Genomic DNA, 24,499 nt, shown 5'->3' with positions numbered 1-24,499 from the left:
GCATTCTTCCATCTTTAAGCATCCCAGCTTACATTAGAAACCTAAGCCCCTCAGTATTGTAGAGCATTTATGCTTGAATGTCTGAACACTGTACATTAGCAGTCTTATCTGGGAGATATCATAATTTGCCTTTATTCAGATAAGCTTTGTCAACATGACTTGAAAAAGGTTGACTCTCCATCCCATTTTGGAATGCCCTCATTACAATCCTGATTGTGATTTGTGGATTGCCCCTTATCATTTACCCATAACGAAAGATAATATAGTCCCGTACTAGCTGGTTGATAGAGAACCAAAAATCATGCTGGCAGGGACAAAGTTTCTCTCTTCCATATTTTTCCTTAAAGAAATGAAAGCTCCCTGTTTACTGCTCCAGAGCTTTAGATCAAAAGGGCTTGGAAGAACAAAAGGAAATTCTATTAACGGTTAGTGCTCTTATGTACTCTAGTCAGAAAGTGTGGTGGGAGAGGACTGGGAAGAGAAGCAAGACAAACTGAGTGACCTTGCATGGCCACTCAACAATCCCAATAGTGACCATGAGTTTATCCACTGCTTTGCCCAACAGTGGCAGTGGACAGACAGACAGACAGACAGACATCCTATTTCCCCCAAAATAAGACCTACCCTGAAAATAAGCCCTAGCATGATTTTTTCGGGATTTTTAGAGGATGCTTGAAATATAAGCCCTACTCCAAAAATAAGCCCTAGTTACAGAATTCCCGGTGCAGCTGATCTGGTCACATGGTGGGCACAAAATCATGGAAAAAATAAGACATCCCCTGAAAATAAGCCCTCACAGATCTTTTGGAGCAAAAATTAATATAGGATCCTGTCTTATTTTGGGGGAAACACGGCAGGCAGGCAGGCAGGCAGGCAGGCAGGCAGATAGATTTTATTGTTGGCCATTGGCCATCACAATTTCTTACAATACAGTAAAACCCATACAATCCATATGTACGTTAAAATAAACATTTTAAATTAAGTTAGTTTGAAATCAGCAGCATTACATGCTGGCATCAGTTTTCAACCTCATTTTCCTGGCCACATATGCAAATAGAGCCACTCGACTTGAAATATAGTGGTCACAAATCTGCTAAAAGAAAGATCAATTTTTCCTCCTGGCTCCTTTCCTTCATTAATGGCATAAATCCCATAATGTACTTTTTCCTGGGCTCGTCATACAAAATACATTCTAAATGTATTAGATCTTCAGTGGCAGTGGGTCAATTAACACCAGTTCCCATTGCTGAGGAAGCGTCTGAGCCAATTGGCCCTTGAGGTACTGGAAGCATCGCTGAGATTCAGGCATTTGCTCTTGGCCACCAAAAGCCCTCTAAGACAGTGGGTGACTGGGAATTTTATCTGTCAGTTAAGTGGCCATGGCGCTCCTAATAAGAGAAGGACCTCTGTGGCAGAACATCTGCATTGCGTACTCTGGCCCAATCTGCGCTGTAGGCAAGCAGGAGCTAGAGCAGGGGTCCCCAAACTTTTTAAACAGGGGGCCAGTTCACTGTCCCTCAGACTGTTGGAGGGCTGGACTAAAAAAAACTATGAACAAATTCCTATGCACAAATGATTGTAAAATGTTTGATTTCACCTTTCAGCCTTTCTGTCATGGTCAATTTTTAGAACAGTGACCAAAGTATGTCAAGTACAGGGTGGGCTCCAAATATTGTTGGGGAGGCTGTGGAATACCTTCCCCTGTAAAAAAAAAAAAGCAGAACTTTCCCAATGAAGCATTCCATCTAACCCAGGATCAGGTATCTTCCTGGGTTCTTCCTCCCTAGCAGCCAGCGAGCGATTCACCAGCCTGGCTGATGCCAATGGGAGTGAGGCGGAACAGAAAGCCTGAGAGCAACACATGGAGTAGCCAAGAGGGAAGGGCGGAGCAGGAGTTGCCACGTGTAAGGTTTCCAACTCTGGGTCAGAAAATTCATGGAGATTTGGGGGTGCCATCATGTAATTGCAATCAACAGCCGTTGGGGCCGGTTCCTCCTCTCCCTTGAGCCCCCACTGCACATGAATGGAGCCATGGCCGCCATGCCTGACGGGCCGGATAAATGCCTTCAGGGGGCCACATTTGGCCCCCAGGCCGTAGTTTGGGGACCCCTGAGCTAGAGCGTGACCGAGGGAGTCAGAGTCAAGGCAGGGAGCATGTGAGACATGGTAGGCATTCTGGAGTCAGGGCAGACAGCAGGCAAAGACAGAAATATTCTCACCTCCTCCATTTCCTTTTCTCTAAAGTTGCAAGTCTCAGGATACCAAAATCGCCTTAACTTTCAGGATGTCACCTGTTTTGAGGATCCACAGGTTGAGCATAGCAGCTTCAGGCAGAAAGGGAAAATAAGGTAAAGCAGTGGAGGGGTGCACCCACGCGACAAGGAAACGAAAGATCCTTGTGGGATCTGAAACACTTTTGCCGGCCCTCTAATGCCGATTATTCACTAGTGTTTTGCCCCAAAGTGAGAGTAAGCATTCTTTTGGGGCAGAGATTTCTGTACAAACATAATCCCGCTTACGGCGCTTAAGATCCTGGAAGCCTCGCAGTTAGCTACACCGAGGAAACCCCCGATGTTTCCCCTCGCTTTGGGGTTTCGCTTCCTCCGGGTCACTCCTCTGTCCAATGCAACATTGAAGCTTGCTGGCTTTTTAAAAAAAAAGTTCTTTAAGTGTAATATCGATATTCTTTATATCGATTTTGTGCAGGCTGCTATCTTTTTTGTTTTCTTAGGGAAAGGCTGGCTGACAGTCCCTTGAGGGGTGGGGCAGGGGGCGGGGAGAAGACCTGAGAGATTGTATTGATTTTGTTTTTATTTTATGTTGGGCAGCCTGGAAATAGAATAAATGAATAAATAAATGAAAGTGAGGTTGGCAGCCTCTGTGTAGACAGAGAAGATGAGACTGCACAGTTTTGGCTGGTCAAGTAGGGATAGTAATTAGAAGCCAAAACAAAAGAAATTCAAAGAAATAAGGGTCAGGAATGAAACAGAGAAATTTGGATAGTAAAAGTACTTGGGGGAAACCATGGGGGAAAGGGCCCCCCACAACCACTATCCCAAGCCCTGTATTGATCCCGAGTGTCTAAATCAGGGGTAGGGAACCTGCGGCTCTCCAGATGTTCAGGAACTACCATTCCCATCAGCCCCTACCAGCATGGCCAATTGGCCATGCTGGTAGGGGCTGATGGGAATGGTAGTTCCTGAACATCTGGAGAGCCGCAGGTTCCCTATCCCTGGTCTAAATCTTGACAGCCAGTGTGGTAAAGTGGTTAAAAATATCACAATCCAAAGCCAGTGTTGCAGTGTTTAAGAGCAGTGGCCTCTAATCTGGAGATCCAGGTTTGATTCCCCATTCCTCCACTTGAACAGTGGACTCTAATCTGAAGAACGGGGTTTGTTTCCCCAATCCTACACATAATGTCTGCTGGGTGACCTTGGGCCCGTCAGTTCTCTCAGAACTCTCTCAGCCCCACCTACCTGACAAGGTGTCTGGTTTGGAGAGGGCAAGGGAAGGCAATTGTAAGACACTTTGAGACTCTTCAAAGGTAGAGAAAAGTAGAGTATAAAAACAAACATACAACAAAACCAGCTTCCCACACTATCCTTTTCCCCTCATCTCCAACCGTAATTTTCCCATTCCAAGTCTCATGGTTTTTGTCACCACCCATTTGTATCCCTTTTCCCTTCTCAGTACCATTTGGCTTCCAAAGTGGTTGCTTCATTGCAACCTAGTCTTGATTCTTGATTCAACCCCATTTCAGTTGCACTGGGTTGAAAGGCTGGTCTAGCAAGATGACACATCTGAAGGGATTTCTTGATAAGGCATGAAGTAAACCTAGCCACCACCAGCACACGGGATTGCCTCCACAGATCTGATTTTTATGGACTCCTGGGCACATCACGCAGCCCTTACACATTCATTGTTCACCTAAAACTCCTCCTCTCCTTCACCAGCTTGGTTATAGCTCATTCAACCCTGTCCTGGGAGAAAAAAACAGATTTCCTTCCTTCTACCGGATTGACCCCAGTGACGTCCCACAGTATTTTGGGCTAATCCGCTTACTCCTTCATTTCAACTGGAACTGGATTGGGATCATTGCTCCAGATGACGACAGTGGAGAAAATTTTATCCAGGCCTTGATACCAATGCTTAACCAGAATGGCATCTGTGTTGAGTTTACTGAGAGAACCTTGTCAGAACTTTCTATGTTTTATACTTCCCGTAGTTATTTCAATCTAGTTGCAGCTGTTTTGCAGAAAGAAGCCCAAGTGGTAGTTGTCTCTGGGGACTCGAATGCTATACGGAATGTCATCAGACCCCTTTTTAGATACAAAGGAAAAACTTCGCATCAGAAGGTCTGGATAGTGACAAGCCAATGGGAATTTGCTGCAATGGGATTCTCCTTTGAATGGAGGGCTGTAGAGGCCTTTCACGGTGCCCTGTCTTTCAGAAGCCATTCGCGTGATGTGCCAGGATTCCACAGTTTTCTGCAGAGTTTAAATCCATTCCAACCCCAAGAAGATGTTTTCCTCAAAAGGTGGTGGACGCTTGTATTTCTGTGTTTGATTCAGAAACCAAATTCAGTCATTTACGGGGGCTTACCAATCTGTACAGGGCAGGAGAACATCGAAGACCTGACACCTTCCTTATTTGAAATGAGCATGACTGGGAACAGTTATAATATCTACAATGCCATGTATTCCATAGCTCATGCATTACATGCCATGTACACGTTTGGATCCAGATTTGCCATGATGGGGAAAAGCAAGAAACTTCTAGATGTCCAGCCATGGCAGGTAATGTCCTTCCTCCAATATGCAGCTCTTGTGTAAAGGGATGGACAACCCAGTCCTCTATGAACTTGCCAAAGTGGTAGACCTTGCTGCTTATGTCAATAAAGTAAAGGGTCAGTATTACTGACACATCAAAAGGAAACTAAGCAGTCACATAGCTTGTGGTTTTTCTATAGCTATCTGTGGGAATCATACATAAGATCACTTGGTGGTTCCTTGCTCCTAAGTGAGGCTGTCACTACTAAATCCAAACTCCTCCTGCTCCTCCTCCTCCTCCTGCTCCTCCTCCTCCTCCTCCTCCTCTTCTTCTTCTTCTTCTTCTTCTTCTTCTTCTTCTTCTTCTTCTTCTTCTTCTTCTTCTTCTTCTTCTTCTTCTTCTTCTTCTTCTTCTTCTTCATTCTTAAGCATCTCTTTCATTCCAGATTCATGCCTCTTTGAGGAACACCCAGTTCAACAACACTGCAGGAGAAGAAGTGGTTTTTGCTGAAAATGACAAGCGATCAGCTGGCTATGATATCCTGAACTTGATCTTTTCCCCAAATCATTCTTCAGCTCAAGTGAAAGTTGGCAGAGTGGATCCTCGGGCTCCCCCAGGCCGAGATTTCATCATTAACTCAGACGCCATTGTTTGGACGACTCAGGTGGGGAATATTCTGGAGTCATGTTAGAACTGGAGACTTCTCAGTACTACTTGTGGGGTTCCCAGAGCTTTTTTTTCTTTAAACCGGATTAAAAATAAACCTGCTTTGATGTGGCAGAAGCGAGAATCTACAGATTGGGAGGGGTGCAGCTAGATTCTGTCTTGAAAATCCTTCCTTTACCCCCATTTTCCCACTGAGCAATATTGTATCATTACTGCTCAGTTTGATAGGGAAAGCAAAATTGTGTTTGTGTGGGTGGGTGTTCTGGGACATATGGCATACTGTCGAGCTTTCTGTTATGGCTGCACCGTTGATCAGGCAAAGTTGGAAAAGAGGGAGGCGCAAGGGCTTATGGTAGTCACATCGGGTGGCACAGGGTGGCGGAGGAGGGTGGCTTGTGGTGGCGGCAGTGGGTGGAGCTTGCTTTCTTCTTACTCGCACTCCCAGCCCTTTTGGGGGATGCAGCTGGAACCTTCCTTTTCGTGGTTTTAACAAAACAACAGCAACTTTATGGAAAGTATGCATTCCAAAGCTGGTAATTCTTTCTAGCATGCAAAAGAAACACAAAACTCCCAGAGTCCTCCTTGGTGCAAGGAAGCTTTTCTAGCTTTGTAGCAAACCTGACCATTTCCTCTCTTTTTTCTCCTCAGAAGCTGCCCTCTTCTAGGTGTGTAGAGAGCTGCTTGCCAGGTTCCAGCAGAACAGTTCAAGAAGGGAAGCCGCTTTGCTGTTACGAATGCCTCCGCTGTGCAGAAGGGGCAGTTTCTAACCACACAGGTAGCTCAGTCTGGAGAGGTTATTTTTGCTTGAGTTGGTTTGCAAGCAGCATGGACACCCGTTCAGTTTAGGCTCTGGACTTAATGGTCTTATCTACACCTTGGTGACGTACTTTGAACAAAAAGCTTCGGCTTGGGATGCTTGAATAATATCATGTTCCGCTCATATTCTGTTCACCAGTTGTGAACATTTTTTGATGACAGTTCATTGAACCTGCTGGTTGCTTCGCTGTATTCCTTCTAATGCTGCAGTACAATGTAATTGACTTTCCCCACTGCTCTCAACTGGCCTCTTAACTGGTAGCTGCTCACCCAAAATTGCATACTAATGTTCACATTTTCCCTTATAATTCTTCACGTTTTTTAATGAAAGCTGGTCACCCCTTGCCCCCTTATTTTTTAACCTTACTCTTGAACTGCTTGTTCCAGAAGAAGAAGAAGAGTTTGGATTTATATCCCCCCTTTCTCTCCTGTAGGAGACTCAAAGGGGCTTACAATCTCCTTGCCCTTCCCCCCTCACAAAAACACCCTGTGAGGTGGGTGGGGCTGAGAGAGCTCCGAAAAGCTGTGACTAGCCCAAGGTCACCCAGCTGGTGTGTGTGGGAGTGCACAGGCTAATCTGAATTCCCCAGATAAGCCTCCACAGCTCAGGCGGCAGAGCTGGGAATCAAACCCGGTTCCTCCAGATTGGAATGCACCTGCTCTTAGCCACTGCTCTTAGCTACTTCGCCACTGCTGCTCCTTAATGAAACCATTAAGGGGGGAAAAAGATAGGAAAAACAGAAGTCAGATTAGCACTATATGCAGATGATGTATTGTTATTGTTGGAACATCCAGATCACACAGTTCCCAAATTAATTGCTCCTATTACTATATTTGGAAACCTTTCAGGATATAAAATTAACTAGGAGAAATTGATAGCAATTACCAACATTCCTGTTGACCTTTCATGTGGCACACACAGCAATTGAAATATTTTCAGCCCAATCCTAAGGATGGGGGTAGATTCGCAGCAGCTGTGCATGGCACAGCCTTGCTGCCTCCAAAGAGGTTTGCAGCACATAGAGAACATGGCCTCTTTTAAATTTCATTACCATATTAAAAGGTATTACAAATAGATGGAAATATTTAACTTCAATGTACTGGGGTAAAAATAACATCCCAAACAGGATTGTTGTCCTCAAGCTAATCTATATAATTAGCTACCAGTTATATATGTTCCCGCAAAAATATTTCTCAGAATTAATTCAATTTTTGAGGTTTTATCTGAGGAATAATCAAATACCTATATCAGTGATGGCGAACCTTTTCGAGACCGAGTGCCCAAACTGCAACCCAAAACGCACTTATTTATCGCAAAGTGCCAACACGGCAATTTAACCCGAATACTGAGGTTTTAGATTAGGGAAAACGTTTGGCTCGGATGCATGTGTTACTCGGGAGTAAGCTTGGTGGTAATTGGTGGCTTTGCTTGGAAGCAACCGTGCAACTCTTCCAACGGGTGAATCACGGCCCTAGGAGGGTTTACTCAGCAAGCCCCATTGCCAGCAACCGAGCTTACTCCCAGGTAAAGGATCGCGCTTTAGTTCTTTTTTTTTAATATATATTTTTAATTGAAATTTTATTATAACAATAATAGATGAGTCCGATATCTGACTCAGTTCAATTTTTAAAAAAACATTACTTACATATTATAACACAAGCATTATATGTAAATTTCCTTACAATCACTTCTAAATAATAAAATTAAAATTTTCTAACTTATAAGCAATAACCTTGCTATTTGTCTTAATTATGTTTGATTTTACCCTCCCCTTTCTTAATCAATATATAAATCCCCTTTAACTTACTTAATTATCTTACATATAAACTATTATTATTATTATTTACTCAGAAGCAAGCCCTATTGCCAGCAACTGAGCTTACTCCCAGGTAAAGGATCGCGCTTTAGTTCTTTGCATGAAAATCAGTGGGGTTTAACAGCACTTAACAGGGTAACCTACACTGCTTCCCCAAAATTAGGTCTTAGGTTTAATGCTAATAATCGAGCCCAGCGGCCCAGGCCAGCCTAGATGTGTGTGGGGGGGGGCAATTTCCCCCCCACATGATGAACTCTGTTTGTGCGTGCCCACAGAGAGGGCTCTGAGTGCCACCTCTGGCACCCGTGCCATAGGTTCGCCATCACTGACCTATATAATCAAAGACCTACATAAATTACCTATATAAAATTACAGCTACCAACTAAACAAGGAGAGTTTGGACTCCCTATTTTAAGAATCTTTCATACAGCCTTTTTAACATCACAAGCAATACACGGGAAAGACCCTCCTTTTGCCCTTTAGAGACTCAAATTAAAAAGGATTTACTTTATCCTATCTCTGCCTGGAAGGCACTGGTCTTATACCATGTATTATCCAAATCAGTGGTGTAGCACCAAAGGGGCGAAGGGTGGGGGTGATGCACCGAGTGTGCGTCCCTGCGGGGGTGCAATGAGGGGATTCCTGGGTGGGCGGGGATGGGTGGGGGCGTCGTGTGGTGTGGCAGGGTGCAGGTGCATGCATGCCCCTGGCGCAATTCCCCCTCGTTCCGCCCGCCCCAAATGCATACTGCCCTACAGTTCAGGCAACCAGAAGAATCCACAAGAAATTGAGTTAGGCCAGAAATCTGACCTATCTACAAGGTAGAATTGACATTATGAAACAAGCCTAATATTAAAATGGAAAACACATCTTTCAAATGGCTGACTAGAGCCAGTGGCAAACCTGACATGATCGTGAAGCCTTCCAGAGCATCCAATCCCAAATAACACTATTCCTTTCCTTTCTCCAGCATCTCAATCCACCCGTGAAAGAGAGTTTTCACCCATTCATATGCCCACAATCCACAGTTTGAGAACCAATCCCAATCTTGGGAGGCTAGCTTCAGTGAGTTCAGACCGTTGGCAGTTGCTGATAGTTGCTCTGGCTGAGAAGAAACTGAAAGACTGGGAAAAGATCCAGGGTTTTAGGATAGCAGGGGGCCTTTCCCCACTCTCTTGGATCCCCCCTTATGCCTCGTGTGGCATCCCTGGCGCGCGCCCAGGCATCCCCATGACTCTGCGCGGGGTCATCAAAAGGCGCCGTTAAGAAGAGCGCCAGGGATGCGCTGAGGGGGCGCGACAGTGGCAGCGTCGGGGCGGCTGCGCTGTCGCCGCCCCTGTCGTGGGGAGTGCCAGGGGACCCCGCGCTACTCTCCTCAAGTAGCGCGGGGCTTAAGGTACGTGGGGAAATGCCCAGGGTTAATGAAGAACATGCTGTATTGGTTGTTTCTCTTGTATTCTGGTTACATTTATTTCGGTTCTGCCTGAAGGAGGAATATGTCATAGTTTCTAAACTGAATGTCTGTCTGAATAAAACCTGCCCATTTTGGTTACCTTTTAAAAATGCATTAACTCTGTGAGGAGAGTAGTTCTTTAACTTTCCCAAGCCACCCACAAACCTGGCCATGTAGATATAAAAAAGGAGACTGGAGTTTTTCTCACTTACTTGGGAAGGGGTATGTGCAGCCCCCCTTTTTTATTTAGAAATGAGTAGGTCCTCTTCTGGGAAACAAAAATAGGGTCCTGCTGGTGGCAGCCGTCTGTGTTGAAGGAATCAAGGTGACTTAGGGAAGTTTAGCCATCCTTGAGTGCAAACAGGTCCATTGCAAAGGGGAGTCACCTTCCCTTGCTGTCATTTGGTTGCTATCCTCAGTTCACCACAGAACCACAGGTGTATACTCAGCTCACTGCTGTACTGTTCCATCTCTTTGGGTGGTGGTCAAGTAGAGACGACACAACAAACACTCGAGTTGTGCTGTAGATACCTCATTGATGGTTGTTTGTTCCAGATGCTGATCGCTGTGTCTCGTGCCCAGAAGATCAGTACCCAAACGAGGACCAAAATGGGTGCATCTTAAAGAATATAAACTTCCTTTCCTATGAAGAGATGCTAGGGGTTGTTTTTGCTTCTCTTGCTCTTGTACTGATTCTGATCACAGTTCTAGTCCTGGCAATGATTGTTAAACATGGAGACACGCCAATTGTCAAAGCCAACAACCGAGATCTAACATATGTCCTCCTCATCTCCCTCCTGCTCTGTTTCCTTTGTTCCTTCCTATTCATTGGTCGGCCCAACAAGGTTGTTTGCCTTCTCCGACAAACTGCATTGAGCATAATCTTTTCTGTTGCCATTTCTTCCATCTTGGCAAAAACGGTCACAGTGGTTTTGGCCTTTAGGGCTACCAAACCAAGAAACATGGGAAGAAAACTGTTGGGGAAGCAACGGGTCAACTCTATTGTCTTGGCTGGTCCTCTCATCCAAGCTGTTCTGTGCATAGTTTGGCTGGGAACCTCTCCCCCATTCCCCAGCCTGGATTTCCATTCTTTGGTGAAAGAAGTCATAGTGAAATGTAATGAAGGATCGGTCACCATGTTCTACATTGTCCTGGGCAACATGGGGCTACTAGCCCTGGTCAGCTTCTTGGTTGCTTTTCTAGCTAGGAAACTACCCGACAGCTTTAATGAAGCCAAATTCATCACCTTCAGCATGTTGGTGTTCTGCAGTGTCTGGATCTCTTTTGTTCCAACCTACTTGAGCACTAAAGGGAAGTACATGGTGGCTGTGGAGGTCTTCTCCATCTTGGCCTCTGGTGCTGGCCTCCTGGCTTGCATCTTTCTCCCCAAATGCTTCATTATTGTCCTGAGGCCTGACCTCAATACCAAAGATCATCTCATAAGAACAAAGCAAAAATAATGGGGGAAATCTAACTCTTTGGGCATCCCAAACAGCCGGTGTGGTGAAGAGGTAGGAGAAAACTGAGTAGTAAGGCTGGCCCTGGGCAAAACCCCCACCTTGCCATGAAATTGAGTGGAAGACCCTCAACATAATCTAAACTGCATGGTTGCTGCGAGTGTAAAACGGAGGAGTTGAGAGTCAAACACGTTCCTATGAGATTCTTGAAAGAAAGGGTGGGCTAAAAGAAAATCTAATAACACTGGTGAAACCAATCAACCACTAAGTTAATCTATACAAGAAAGTTACTAGCAATATTGAAGCATGTAACCATTAAAATAGCTAATAATATACATCTTCGTTGTTTATTTCCTTGTTTCTTGATCAATTTATTTTAATGTATTGTTGAAGGCTTTCACGGCCGGAATCACTGGGGTGCATACAGCCTGGAAACCACACAGCACCTCAATTTATTTTAATTTTACTGAGAAGCCAAACAGGCTACACTGCTATGTCTTTTTATGTGTGTCTTGAAGGTCCTGTAACATACATTTTAAATGACTGAATCAGAGGTGGATTGGGGGTAGCTCAATGCAGATATCAGTTAAGTATCTTAACAGTAGCGTAACTTCTAAGTTGGTAGGAAGGATCATTTTCAGTGGAAAGCACCTGAAATAATGAATAACAAAATCTGAGGGGGAAGATCTGGCTCTGTCGGCTTCTGTCCTCCTTCGTGTCAACAGCCACTTTAATTTATGGGGAATAGTGGCTGAATAGCGGCTGATTTATTTGGAAAACTAGGGATGCACCTAGACAGCCGTAATGTATTGGAGTTTAACAGATTTGTATGACAATCAATTTTGTTTATAGAGCACTGGAATTGTGGAGTTACAATTCTGTGAAACCCTTTTCCTTGATTTAGAGAAGATAAATAAAAGAGAGAGGCAGATTTTACATGAGGATGGCTTTTTCGCTACTGAAAGGAATGTGCTTTGGCACTTTTTTATTGTAATGGGCGAAGTAAATTTTACCTCAGAACCTCTCTCTCCTGAAGGGCTTGACATTTCAGCCTTGCTCGGTTGCTAGAAATGAAATTCCACCACTTAGAAACGGGGGAAAATAACGGGGAGAAATAAATTCTGTGGAATGCAATGCTTGCCACTATATTTGTGTGTAAATAATTTCTGAGAAGTAACTATATCCCTTTTGCATTGGGTCAGCTTGGCGTAGGAGGTTAAGAGCTCGTATATCTAATCTGGAGGAATCAGGTTTGATTCCCTGCTCTGCCGCTTGAGCTGTGGAGGCTTATCTGGGGAATTAACCTGTGCACTCCCACACACGCCAGCTGGGTGACCTTGGGCTAGTCACAGCTTTTCGGAGCTCTCTCAGCCCCACCCACCTCACAGGGTGTTTGTTGTGAGGGGGGAAGGGCAAGGAGATTGTCAGCCCCTTTGAGTCTCCTACAGGAGAGAAAGGGGGGATATAAATCCAAACTCTTCTTCTTCTTTTGTAGTTTTTAAAAAATGAATCTAAAGAATCTTCTCTCAAAATACGTCTCTACCAAATGGAATAGCCTGGAATGTTAGTGTGGAGTTATGATTGTCAAACTAGGCCAGTATTTAAATCTCTCCGAAACTCTTGAAGCTCCCAGTGTAACCCTGGCCTTGTTGCCTTTGCATTCTTAGTACAGACTACCATACAAGATTGTTGTGAATGGAGGAAAGGAGGACTATGTACAAACACGACCCCCAGCTCCCTGAAGGGTAGAACTGAAATTTCTTTCATGTTCTCCTCTCAGAATAATTGCTCTGACTAAAAACCGGGTTTGCCAGCCTCCAAGAGAGCTTCAGAGATCTCCCAGAATTACAACTGTTTGCCAGACTACCGAAATTAATGGCTGCTTTGGAGGGTGAAAGTATGTCATCATATCCCTGATGAACCCCATTCCCCCTCCCAGCCCTGTCCTCCCTAAGCTTCCACCCCCAATTCTGCTGGAATTTCCAACCCAGAGTTGGCAACCCTACGCTAGTAACATTACTCAGAAAAAGATAACTTCAAACCAGACAGGTCCCTCTCACATTAAAACCTTGACAAATATAATGACTGGGAAGGGTTGAGATGGAAGTCACAAGGCCAAAAAGAAGGGATCACATATTCCCTCGCAATCTATTTTTTCCACATTAAAAATCGAGCTCCCGCTTGGTCTTATTCGTTTTGAATTCGTTTTGAGGGTGGTGGTGGGGGCAGCACAAATTAGTTCCATTGTCACAACTACTAGTATAAGAAAATTCCTTACAACCAGAGTTAGAACATAAATTCCTCAAATGTCCTGTATATAATAAGTTCAAACATGAAATATTAGGATCTATATTGGCTGGCTGGGCGGAAAAAAATAACAAAGGAGAATGGACCATTCACTTCTGGTCTCTGGTAAACAAATTTAGAAAATCAGGAGGATAGGAGGATAGAGGACGTCTTGTGCTATTAAGTGCTATGATACTGTCTACTCTTTTTAACTAGGTGTACTTAAAAGCCTCTGGAACTTTCTATTTTACATTTTTCTATTGTTGTTTTATGCTGGTTGTTGACCACTAATAAATATTCATTCATTCGTGTCACAACTACTAAACATCCAGTAAGTTCTACATCAGAAAATGAAGATGTTAAATTTCAAAACACTCCCTAAAAACATTATATCATTAAGACCACAGAAGGAGATCTCCAGATGGCATCTGGGGATTGGCATCCCTAGCTGAACTGCAGCTCTGGGGGAAAAAGCAGTGGTTTGCATAAGTCTACCTAGAAGGTCTGTGGAAGCTTTGCAGAAGGCTGTGCTTATGCAATGAGGCTGAGGTTGGCGAGGGTTGATCAATAATAACCTGAGACAGATTGTACTGCAGTTACAGGCAGTCTCGAGCCTGACCAGTAGAGGGCAGTGGAGGTAATCATGCTCAGCATTTGTTTCTCTTGCTCCTTAGACCCTTTCCGCACATGTAGAATAACGCACTTTCAATCCACGTTCACAATTGTTTGCAAGTGGATTTTGCTATTCCACACAGTAAAATCCAGCTGTAAAGTGCATTGAAAATGGATTGAAAGTGCATTATTCTGCATGTGCGCAAAGGGCCTTCATTCCAGGTGAGGATAGGGCAGTGGTTCTTAACCTGGGGGTTGGGACCCCTTTGTGGGTCGAACGACCCTTTCACAGGGGTCGCCTAAGACTCTCTGCATCAGTGTTCTCCATCTGTAAAATGGATAAATGTTAGGGTTGGGGGGTCACCATAACATGAGGAACTGTATTAAAGGGTCGCGGCATTAGGAAGGTTGAGAACCACTGGGATAGGGCCTGGGGGCTGGTAATTCACTGCCCCAGTCAGGTAACCGTGAGGCCTACACAGAGTCTTTGGCAACACTTTCCTGTTGAGCCCCCATCGCCAGGATTGTCAACCTCCTGAAAATCTCCTGAAATTGCAACTGATCTACAGTGAGCCCAATTTACACCCAGTGGAGCTTATTGCCACATAAACAGGCAAGCAATTATGCTGCACAGCAGCAATCCAATACACATTTACTTTAGAGTGGGACTTACTCCCATATATCTGTAGGATAGGGCCAACATCATATAGGAGCAGGCAGGGAAGAAATGCAGACATAATACCCAAGAACAACAAAATCAATATTTGATACCAAAATATCGAGTTTGATGCCAAACGGACAGATCAGTGGTGGGATCCAAAAATTTTAGTAACAGGTTCCCATGGTGGTGGGATTCAAACAGTGGCGTAGTGCCAATGGGGCTGGGCGGGGCACGACGGGGGTGTGGCCGGGCATTCCGGGGTGGGGCATTAATAATTTCTCTCTTACTGTAAAAAAAAGTTCCTAATTTCCAGCTGGGATCTTTCTGTCCATAATTTAAACTCATTATAGCAAGTCCTATCATCTACTGCCAACAGAAACAACTACTTCTCCTCTAATTGACTGCCTGTCAAATACTTAATACTTTCAAATACTTAATTTTGTTTCTAGAAATCAAAAGAAGGATATTTTCCTTAAACAAGGAACTTTACCATATTTCTAAAACATGTTTTTAAAACAGCCCAACAGGGAGAATTAGCCCGTTTTCTACCTTCGCTAACCAGCCACATAGGAAACAACAGGACTTTATGATTTTTGGACCTAATGTGGAATTTCCCTTGGAAAAGCCGGACACAGTTAGTGCTTGCTTTTGGCGCACACAGATGAGTACTAGCTTACTCTCGGGAACTGGTGAGAACCTGCTGGATCCCACCTCTGGGACAGATACAAGGAAGGTCTCCTCTAAGAGATGGACAAATAACAAAGAAGGCTCTGTCTTGTAAGACCACTCTGCTCATTTCAGGAAGCTGAGCCAACCCAGACAGGCTTGATAACCAGTAAATTCCCCCCACAACAAGGAAGGTGATGCTCTGGGGATGGGGGTGGCTTTCTGCACTGCTGTCAGTTATGCAAAAGATAACAGCATCACCTCTTCGCATACCAGGCAGTTGGGGGCTCAGTTGGAAACCAGAGCCACTGGTGGCAGAGGCCCAAGAGGTGGTGCTCTTGCCCCTCATGCCAGGAGCAAGCTGAGCCCTCTTATGCCACTCTGAGGGGTGATTTAAGTGGCTTGGCTAGAGAACAAGCCCTGACTAAGACCTCTTCTGAACATGCAGAATAATGCGCTTTCAACGCACTTCGAAGCTGGATTTTACTGTGCGGAATAGCAAAATTCACTTACACGGCAAACAGTTGTGAAAGTGGACTGAATGTGCATTATTCTGCATGTGCGGAAGGGGGCTCAATGGAGTTTCCAGTGGTGGCGAGGTGGAGGGATTAAGGGTTAAATCCTACATATAACCAATCTAAACCACTTCTCTGGATGGCCGCTTTTGCCTCTTACAAATCAATGGCAGTGTTCCACCACGGACCTTTAAGACCCTCTGATTTCCCAAGGATGTCATCAGAAAACCACAGAAAATATTGTTTTGTTTTTTCAAATGATGTACCGTCCCCCTCGCACCTGCAAATGTAGGTACATTTCCTTGATCCATTGAGCCAATACCTGCACGATTACTCAGCTGAGATTTTGTTAACCCGTCTTGCTTTTTTATTTTTAAGCGCATCAGTGAATCCAAGGGTTTGTTGTTCAAAGAAACCCTCATTCATCCATGGGAGACTGGAAGTCAGCCCGTCTCCTGCTTTGTAGCATTCCTGCAAGCTCTGTGAAGGACTTCTCCACCTGCCTGTCATCCCAAAGACCCTCCCCCTGCAAGCAGGGATTTGACTGGCTTTTGCTATGGCTACTGAACACAAGGGCAAATTAACTCTTCCCTCCTCCTCTGCCGCCTCCTCAATCCACCCACTCGAATGTGCATCTGTCTTGCAGAGATGAATTGGGAAAGCAGGTGGCCTGTACTGGGGTGGGCGTCTCTACAGCCCCCGGCAGAGAGGAAAGGAATTTAATCTCAGCAGAGTCTGGAGCTCAGGATCCTGCATCCTTTGGCTTCCTCCGCACAGTCACAGCCTTGACGGTCGATAAATGAGGTGAGATTCTCTGGTTTTAACCTAATGAGCCTCTGCGCCATCATTTGGGCAGCATTTCTTAGAGGAGGAGGTGGGATTGATGGAGGGGGAGACAGGAGGCACATAAGGAGACATGTCTTCCACGAGCAGAGAAGGGAAGGCATCAAAATGGCCAGGAGCGTGAAGATCAGCAAGGATTTGCCAGGCTTAAAATAGGATTTGAAGAAGGGAGAAAAGAAGGCGGGGAACGGTGTCTTAACGCTGTTAACCTTGGGAGGTTTGCATCTTAATAACTTTATGACATTTGAGGGGGGTGTTTCAACAGAGGAACCTTCACCCCCACCCTCCAGCCAGGTGCATTTATGGTTGCCATTGCAGTAAACCGTTGCTGAGTGTGCAAAAGGAGTCAGAATTCCCTCCCCCTCTTCCCCACCCCCTTCGAACGCATGGATTGAAACAGCAGGATCCAGGCAAGGTCAGGAGGATCCAGGCTGTGCAAGCCCGGAGAATGTGATAGCTGGGTTTGTCAGAAAGCATGATTTCAAAGGTGTGAAATCTAACTGAGTGGGGAGAAAGCCATTGCAGAGATCAGATAACAAATAGAGGTTTTTTTTGGGTGGTGCAGGGAGAGAGCTGCACTTATCTGAAGCATGTTATTTGGGGGGCGGGGCTGGATGTGTCAATGCTTAACATTGTTCTTAAGTTACAGGGTGGGTAGGTTCTGATTCTGATTTCCTGCCCAAATATTGGCTTGTGTGAGCCCCACTCCAGATTCCAGTCTGTGGCTTCCCTCTCAGAACGGGTACATTTCCACAATTGAGGCTCCTGGTTTAGCCGATCTACTTTCTTTAGGACTTACAGAGGTGCCTGTGAAACAGAAGAGGCACATGAGAAGGCTGTCGTGTGAATTCTAAGTTTGAATTGCTCCAGAGCTCCTGTAAAATGGCTTCTTGTCTGTTTAGTGTCTCTCTCCTTTTCTGTAGAGTAGCACTCCTGGCAAAAAGCCAAGCAAGAGAGTGATTTGGGGTTAGATTTTGAATGTAAAAGCTACTAACGGTGGGGATTCTGCAATTCTGTGTTTTCACATTTATGCAAGGGGGAAAAGTGGTACTGATCACAGAAATCAGCACTGGAAAACTATCAAATCTCTTTTTCTTGAAGAAAGCAGGTTTCTAGGCCTTGTCAAAATAATCCCAGTGGAATCTCATAAACCAGGACATTCAGTGCCCAGAGGGTGCTGGCTATAGTGCCTGGCCATATTCATTGCCCTTTCCTGTGACTACAGCATTAATCTTGGATAATTTGCAACTGGATGTATCATGAACTGCAAAATTCAGCTGGCTTTTGACCGACAGTTTGGATTTTTCAAATCCCAAGTCTATGCAATGAGTTTACAATCTTGCCAACATAATGATTTTTTTTGTTCATTTAGAGTTGCAGACCCACCTTATCTGGCAAGTGATTCCCTTTTAGTTTCCCTCTTGGTACTAGCTCCCTATTGCACAGGTGAGGGGTAGAGGTGATAGCAGACAGCCGAAAACTGTGGTACGCTGCTCTGACGTGTGGCTCTGTGTCCCCCTCTGCTCCGTGTTCTCTGCTCAAGAGAATGATCAACTTAAGGTCAAACAAGGCCTTAAGACGCAACTTGGATCCTGGCCAGTCTGTACAAAGCAGGTGTATGTGCTGGAGCTTTGGTTTAATGCATTACATGGGTGGTTTTGAAACTGGACTACCTGGACAAATATAGGCCACATAGCTACTGTGCAGGAGTAGTGCGATGCCGTGCATTTCAGTGTGATGCTACGCAAGTGCAAAGTCTCATAGCCAAGTGCTTGTGCTTTGCCAGGTCTGAAACCAGAGGGGAGGCCCTCCAAAAGCTGAAGTCAGCAAAATGTTCCAGCTCTATTTCTTCTGGCAGGGAATTCTAGCTTCTCTCAGGTGGCTAGCAGAAAGTTTATTTTAAAAAATCAAGTACGAATTAAAGCAGATCAGGTTCAGCTCTGGAATGCAGAAGCCATGTTGGAAGTAATTTTTTTTATCAAGAGTGCAGGGAATCTACTACTATGATTACTACAATTAATCCCCACCCTACAAGGTTGCCTGCACCTAGCAATCCTGGAAGTTTTCGGAGGGGGGAGCAGAGGTGGGATCCAGCAGGTTCTCACCAGTTCCCGAGAGTGGGTTACTAATTATTTGTGTGTGCCAAGAGGGGGTTACTAATTGGGTCTGCTTTTCCGATAGAAATTCCATTAGGTCCAAAAATCATAAAGTCCTGTTGTTTCCTATGTGGCTGGTTAGCGACGGTAGAAAACGGGATAATTCTCCCTGTTGGGCTGTTTTAAAAACATGTTTTAGAAATATGGCAAAGTTCCTTGTTTAAGGAAAGCATCCTTCTTTTGATTTCTAGAAACAAAATGAAGTATTTGAAAGTATTAAGTATTTGACAGGCAGTCAATTAGAGGAGAAGTAGTTGTTTTTGTTGGCAGTAGACGATAGGACTTCCTATAATGAGTTTAAATTATGGACAGAAAGATACCAGCTGGAAATTAGGAACTTTTTTTTTACAGTAAGAGTTTTTTGCAGTAACAGAGAAATTATTAATGCCCCGCCCCTGGAATGCCCGGCCACGCCCCCGTCGTGCCCTGCCCAGCCCCAATGGCGCTACGCCACTGTTTGAATCACACCACCATGGGAACCTGTTACTAAAATTTTTGGATCCCACCACTGGGAGGGAGTAATATAGTGGTGTTACTTTTGGGTAAAGGCACAGAAGTGCTGTCACCATATCATGTGACGTTCTAAGAATTTCCCCTATCTCAGTGATGGCAAACCTTTTCGAGACCAAGTGCCCAAACTGCAACCCCAAACCCACTTATTTAGCGCAAAGTGCCAACACGACAATTTAACCTGAATACTGAGGTTTTAGTTTAGAAAAAACGGTTGGCTCTGAGGTGTGCGTTACTCAGGAGTAAGCTTGGTGGTAGTCAGTGGCTTTGCTTTGAAGCAACCGTGCAACTCTTCCAACGGGTGAATCACGACCCTAGGAGGGTTTACTCAGAAGCAAGCCCCACTGCCAGCAACTGAGCTTACTCCCAGGTCATGCTTTAGTTCTTTGCATGAAAATCAGTGGAGTTTACCAGTGCTTAACAAGGTTACCTACACTGCTTCCCCAAAACTAGGTCTTAGGTTTAATGCTAATAATTGAGCCCAGCAGCCCAGGCCAGCCTAGATGTGTGTGGGGGCACTCTGTTTGCGCGTGCCCGCAGAGAGGGCTCTGAGTGCCACCTCTAGCACCCGTGCCATAGGTTCGCCATCACTGCCCTATCTCAATAGTAAAGATCATAGAGACTGGGGAAATGCCAGAACATTAAGGATACAGTGATCAAACGTGTTGTCAGTGTCACCATGTCCACACCAGCATCCTCCCCCTCCCCATTTTCTCCTGCTGCAGGACCAGGGTGGAGGAGATCCGGTGCGGGCTAGAAGTTGACTGCCGCGATAGTCGGCAATTCTAACCTGATATGGATTTTTGGCAGGCCTGATTTTTAATTCCCATGTCCAGCTTGGCCCTTAGCCTCTGCATTGAATCGATTTGTCTTCACACAATCAAAAGATGGATCGTTGTCTTTGCCTCCCTGGATTTGCAACCAGGCCCAGAAAGATTATAGGTGGCTCTGCCAATGGCCAAAGCTTAACGCTGACTGGGCCTTATTAGCATCCGTAAAACTGCTAGGCTTAAAATACAGCTTTGCCGTTTGCTTTGCGCTCTGAAGGGACAGGGGAAGGTCAAACGGAGAGCCTGGGACATAAAACGGGAGCATTTAGCCTTTCCAAAGCGAGGGAATGTCCATGAAGAGGGATGAACGGGGTAGACCTGCCCATTGCAGTGTGATTTAAAACAGAAGGAAAAGTTCTTGCAAATTCCAATGTCAGCAAAGCAGTCAGATAATTTTAGATTTTTGATAGGGGGGGACGGAGCATGCATTTAGATGGTAATGTGTAGTTCAAAAGCAGAATTAGAGCCTGCTTTGAGACACCTGAGTGAATGAGCTGGGGCCCTGGACTTCTACACCATACTCTGTCCCCAGAGGCGGTGCAAGGGAAAACTGCTCCCAGGGGGTCGCGGACCCTGCGCCCCTGCTGCAGCATCCCCCGCCCCGCCCCGCCCCCTCGACGGCCCAGCCATGCCTCCGCTGCTGCTCCACCCGGGGCGTCACCCAGAGTTGGGATCCAGCAGGTTCTCACCAGTTCCCGAGAGTGGGTTACTAATTATTTGTGTGTGCCGAGAGGGGGTTACTAATTGGGTCTGCTTTTCCGATAGAAATTCCATTAGGTCCAAAAATCATAAAGTCCTGTTGTTTCCTATGTGGCTGGTTAGCGAAGGTAGAAAACGGGATAATTCTCCCTGTTGGGCTGTTTTAAAAACATGTTTTAGAAATATGGTAAAGTTCCTTGTTTAAGGAAAGTGTCCTTCTTTTGATTTCTAGAAACAAAATTAAGTATTTGAAAGTATTAAGTATTTGACAGGTAGTCAATTAGAGGAGAAGTAGTTGTTTCTGTTGGCAGTAGACGATAGGACTTGCTATAATGAGTTTAAATTATGGACAGAAAGATACCAGCTGGAAATTAGGAACTTTTTTTTACAGTAAGAGTTTTTTACAGTAACAGATAAATTATTAATGCCCCGCCCCCGGAATGCCTGGCCACGCCCCTGTCATGCCCCGCCCAGCCCCATTGGAGCTATGCCACTGTTTGAATCCCACCACCATGGGAACCTGTTACTAAAATTTTTGGATCCCACCACTGGCCGCACCCCCCCCCCCTGGCCCCATGGGCGCGACGCCAGTGTCTATCCCTGATAGTGCCCCTGATAAATGGACAGGGTACTTTGCATACCACAGCAAGAAATGCACATCAACGCCCAGAGGCGTACGGCCTATAGGGACATGGGGTCACCCATGTCCCTGGGTGCACACCACCAAGCCCCGCCCCCAGCCTGCAGGTAGGCTGGGGGGCTCAAGGGCATGGACCCGCTCTTGAAAACAGGGGATGCGTGGGTGTGGGAGGGCGCCTGGAGAAGGAGTTGTCTCTGGGCACCATTTCCCCCGATATGCCTCTGTCAATGCCCCAAGGAGCATGCAGTCTAAATTTCAGCACTGTGGGAATGGAAAGACAGGGAGAGATCTTCATCTCCTGGGCCATTTTCCAGATGGAACCCCAGTCCCCGAGAGCTGTTACTTATCTTTTAGAGAAAAACATACCCAGGAATTCTCATCAGGAAATTAGTGGCAGAGGGCAAGAGTTAAACACACTCTCTCCTCCTCCTCCTCAGAAGGGGAATCAGGGTGCTTGGGTGAGAAAAAATTATGTCAGGGAGATTATAGATCTTCTTAAATCTCACCTAGCTTTTCCCTTGGGCTTCAGTATTCTTGGGGACACAATCTGGAAGCTAGAAGAAGAGCACCGTGAACATTCTGCACATTCTGCAAATAGATAAAACAGGGATTGGCAACCCACGGCTCCGAAGCCACATGTGGCTCTTTCGTCCTCGTACTGCAGCTCCGCAGTGGCAACGCCAACAACGGCAAGTTGCACTTGGGATGCGGCGAGCGTGCCTCCTTCCTTCCTTCCTTCCTTCCTTCCTTCCTTCCTTCCTTCCTTCCTTCCTTCCTTCCTTCCTTCCTTCCTTCCTTCCTTCCTTCCTTCCTTCCTTCCTTCCTTCCTTCCTTCCTTCCTTCCTTCCTTCCCTCCCTCCCTCCCTCCCTCCCTCCCTCCCTCCCTCCCTCCCTCGTCTGGGAGGGAGGGAGGGAGGGAGGAAGAAGGGGGCAGGGAAGGAGGCATGGTCGCCGTGTCCCAAGTGCAACTTGCCATCGTTGGTGTCGCCGCCGCTGTCTATCCTGCCCGCTTGGCTGAAGGCAAGGATTGGGGAGGTTGGGGGTGGGGCACTGGCGTAATGCCCATTGGGCAAGGTGGGCAGCTGCCCAGGGCATCACCTTGCGGGGGGCATCAAAATGCTGGGTTCGTTTTTGGGTATTTTTAGTGGTTTTCCATTTTTTGCCTGCAGGGGGCGCAGTTTTTAGGCTAGCGGCACCAAGATTACAGCGTATCATCAGGAGATTGTCCTTATGCTATCCCCCAAGTTTGGTGAGGTTTGGTTCAGGGAGTCCAAAGTTATGGACTCCCAAAAGGGGTGCCCCTATCCCCCATTGGAAACAATGGGAGCTAATAGGAGATGGGGGCTACAGTTTTGAGGGTCCATAACTTTGGCCCCCCTGAACCAAACTGCACCAAACTTGGGGGGTATCATTAGGGCAGTCTCCTGATGAGACCCTGAAAGTTTTGAGACTGTGCCTTCAAAAATGTGCCCCCCAGCCTGCCACCCCCATTGACAGCAATGCAGAAAACTCAATGCAGAACAAAGATTTTTGGGCAAATTTCGGGATGTTCTTGCAGGGAGGGCATTCTTGGACGTATCAGCACCAAAATTTCAGGGTATCATCTGGAGACTGTCATGATGGCACCCCCAAGGTTTGGTGCAGTTTGGTTCAGGGGGGCCAAAGTTATGGACCCTCAAAAGGGTAGCCCCCATCTCCTTAGCAAAGTTTGGTGCTGATATGTCTAAAAACTTCACCCCCTGTAGGCACCAATGTCCTGGTGCAAAAACAAATTTGGTCGCCCATGGGGGGGGGGGGCATCCAACTCAGGTTTTGCCCAGGGCTACAGTTTGCCCAGGGCTGCCTCGTTACGCCCCTGGGGCGGGGTAAGGGCGGGGCTTGGGGAGGCAGGGCCAAATGGCTTTTTGGGTGCCAACCCCTGAGATAGAAGGAACATTGCAGGAATAAGACTGTGGGTCTTCTGTGGGTGGAGCTTGGGGAGGGTGGGGCTTCGAGAGGGGAGGGACCTGAACAGGGTCATAATGACAGAGTCCACCCTCCAAAGCAGCCATTTTCTCAAGGGGAGCTGATCTCTGTAGTCCGGAGATCCATTGGAATTCTGGGAGATCTCCAGGCTGCACTGAGAGGTTGATATGACAATCCTAGCAACACCTTAGGTGGTAAATCTGCAGGGTTGCCAAATCAGCGCTGGGAAATTCCTGCAGATTTGGGGGTGAATCCTGGGGGCAGGCCCAGTTTGAGGAACGGAGGGACCTCAGCAGGGTATAATGCCATAGAGTCCATTTTCTCCAGGGAAGCTATCTCTATAATTTGGAGATGAGCTGCAATTCTTGGAAATCACCAGCCTCATCTGGACATTGACCCCCCTATTTCTGTGCCACTTCAGCCTGCAATTCACAAGAAAGAGCCCTACTTCATACAAAGAATTATCTGTGCATGGAAAGCTAACATGACAACATGAATGATCCCAGTCTAGCTTCCTTAGCACCCAGTTTTCCGCATGCAGGGAATCTTGTGTGAGATTCCCTGCACTAAGATATTAGCACATCAGGGAGAAATGTTTTAGTTCTGGTTTTCTTCTTGATGCACAGGATTTTCAGAATCAGGAGTTAACCAGCAGCATGCTCTTGATCCAGACTAGCAAATCTTCAAGGCATGGGAAACCTCCAGTCCCTTTTCTTCTGTTCCAGGTTTGCAGTTGTTTAGGATCCCCCCCCCCCCCAAGCACAAAGCAAAGCCTTAATTTTGTTCAGTGCTCTGTGCCTCCATCGTCGCAGGAGGCGATTTTGAGCATCCCTCGGCATCCCCTGCCTTCCCCATTAAAGCTTAGCTCCTAAATCTGAGCAGTCTCCCTCTAAAGTAGGTCAGTAAAGCTGTTTTTCTTCAGGCGGTTTGACTTAGGGGAGGACCGGAGGTGGGAAATTGTGGGGGCGTGCGCTGGTGCTCTGAATGTGAATGAAGGGAACTTGGCATAGGATATAAGGAGGAGTAATTTCTCAAAGGAACAAATTGTGGTTGGCTTTATTAGAAACCTGGCTATGTTTAGTCCTTCGTTTTTCCTTATAATGGAGGAGGGGGGGAATTGCACGCAGGGGGCGCCAG

At 46.1% G+C, this 24,499-nt stretch overlaps 2 protein-coding genes across 2 annotated transcripts in view; both read left to right on the top strand.

Annotated features, from left to right (window-relative positions):
* LOC125433309 (vomeronasal type-2 receptor 26-like) overlaps positions 1-10,982 on the top strand; it is a 38,224-nt gene extending 27,242 nt beyond the window's left edge. The window contains exons 4-6 of the mRNA XM_048497812.1: positions 5,216-5,434; positions 6,085-6,211; positions 10,078-10,982. Of these exons, the coding sequence (XP_048353769.1) occupies positions 5,216-5,434; positions 6,085-6,211; positions 10,078-10,982 (1,251 nt within the window). The remainder of the gene's footprint in view (positions 1-5,215; positions 5,435-6,084; positions 6,212-10,077) is intronic.
* Positions 10,983-16,283: 5,301 nt separating this feature from the next.
* The window catches only part of ABHD8 (abhydrolase domain containing 8), a 28,897-nt gene continuing 20,681 nt past the window's right edge, over positions 16,284-24,499 (top strand). Inside the window, exon 1 of the mRNA XM_048497999.1 lies at positions 16,284-16,523. The gene's annotated coding sequence lies outside the window, so the exon portion shown is untranslated. The remainder of the gene's footprint in view (positions 16,524-24,499) is intronic.

This window comes from Sphaerodactylus townsendi, linkage group LG05 (assembly GCF_021028975.2).
Source record: "Sphaerodactylus townsendi isolate TG3544 linkage group LG05, MPM_Stown_v2.3, whole genome shotgun sequence".
NCBI lineage: Eukaryota > Metazoa > Chordata > Lepidosauria > Squamata > Sphaerodactylidae > Sphaerodactylus > Sphaerodactylus townsendi.
The sequence above is the reverse complement of the archived record's forward strand: the minus strand, read 5'-3'. Positions and strand labels throughout refer to the sequence as shown.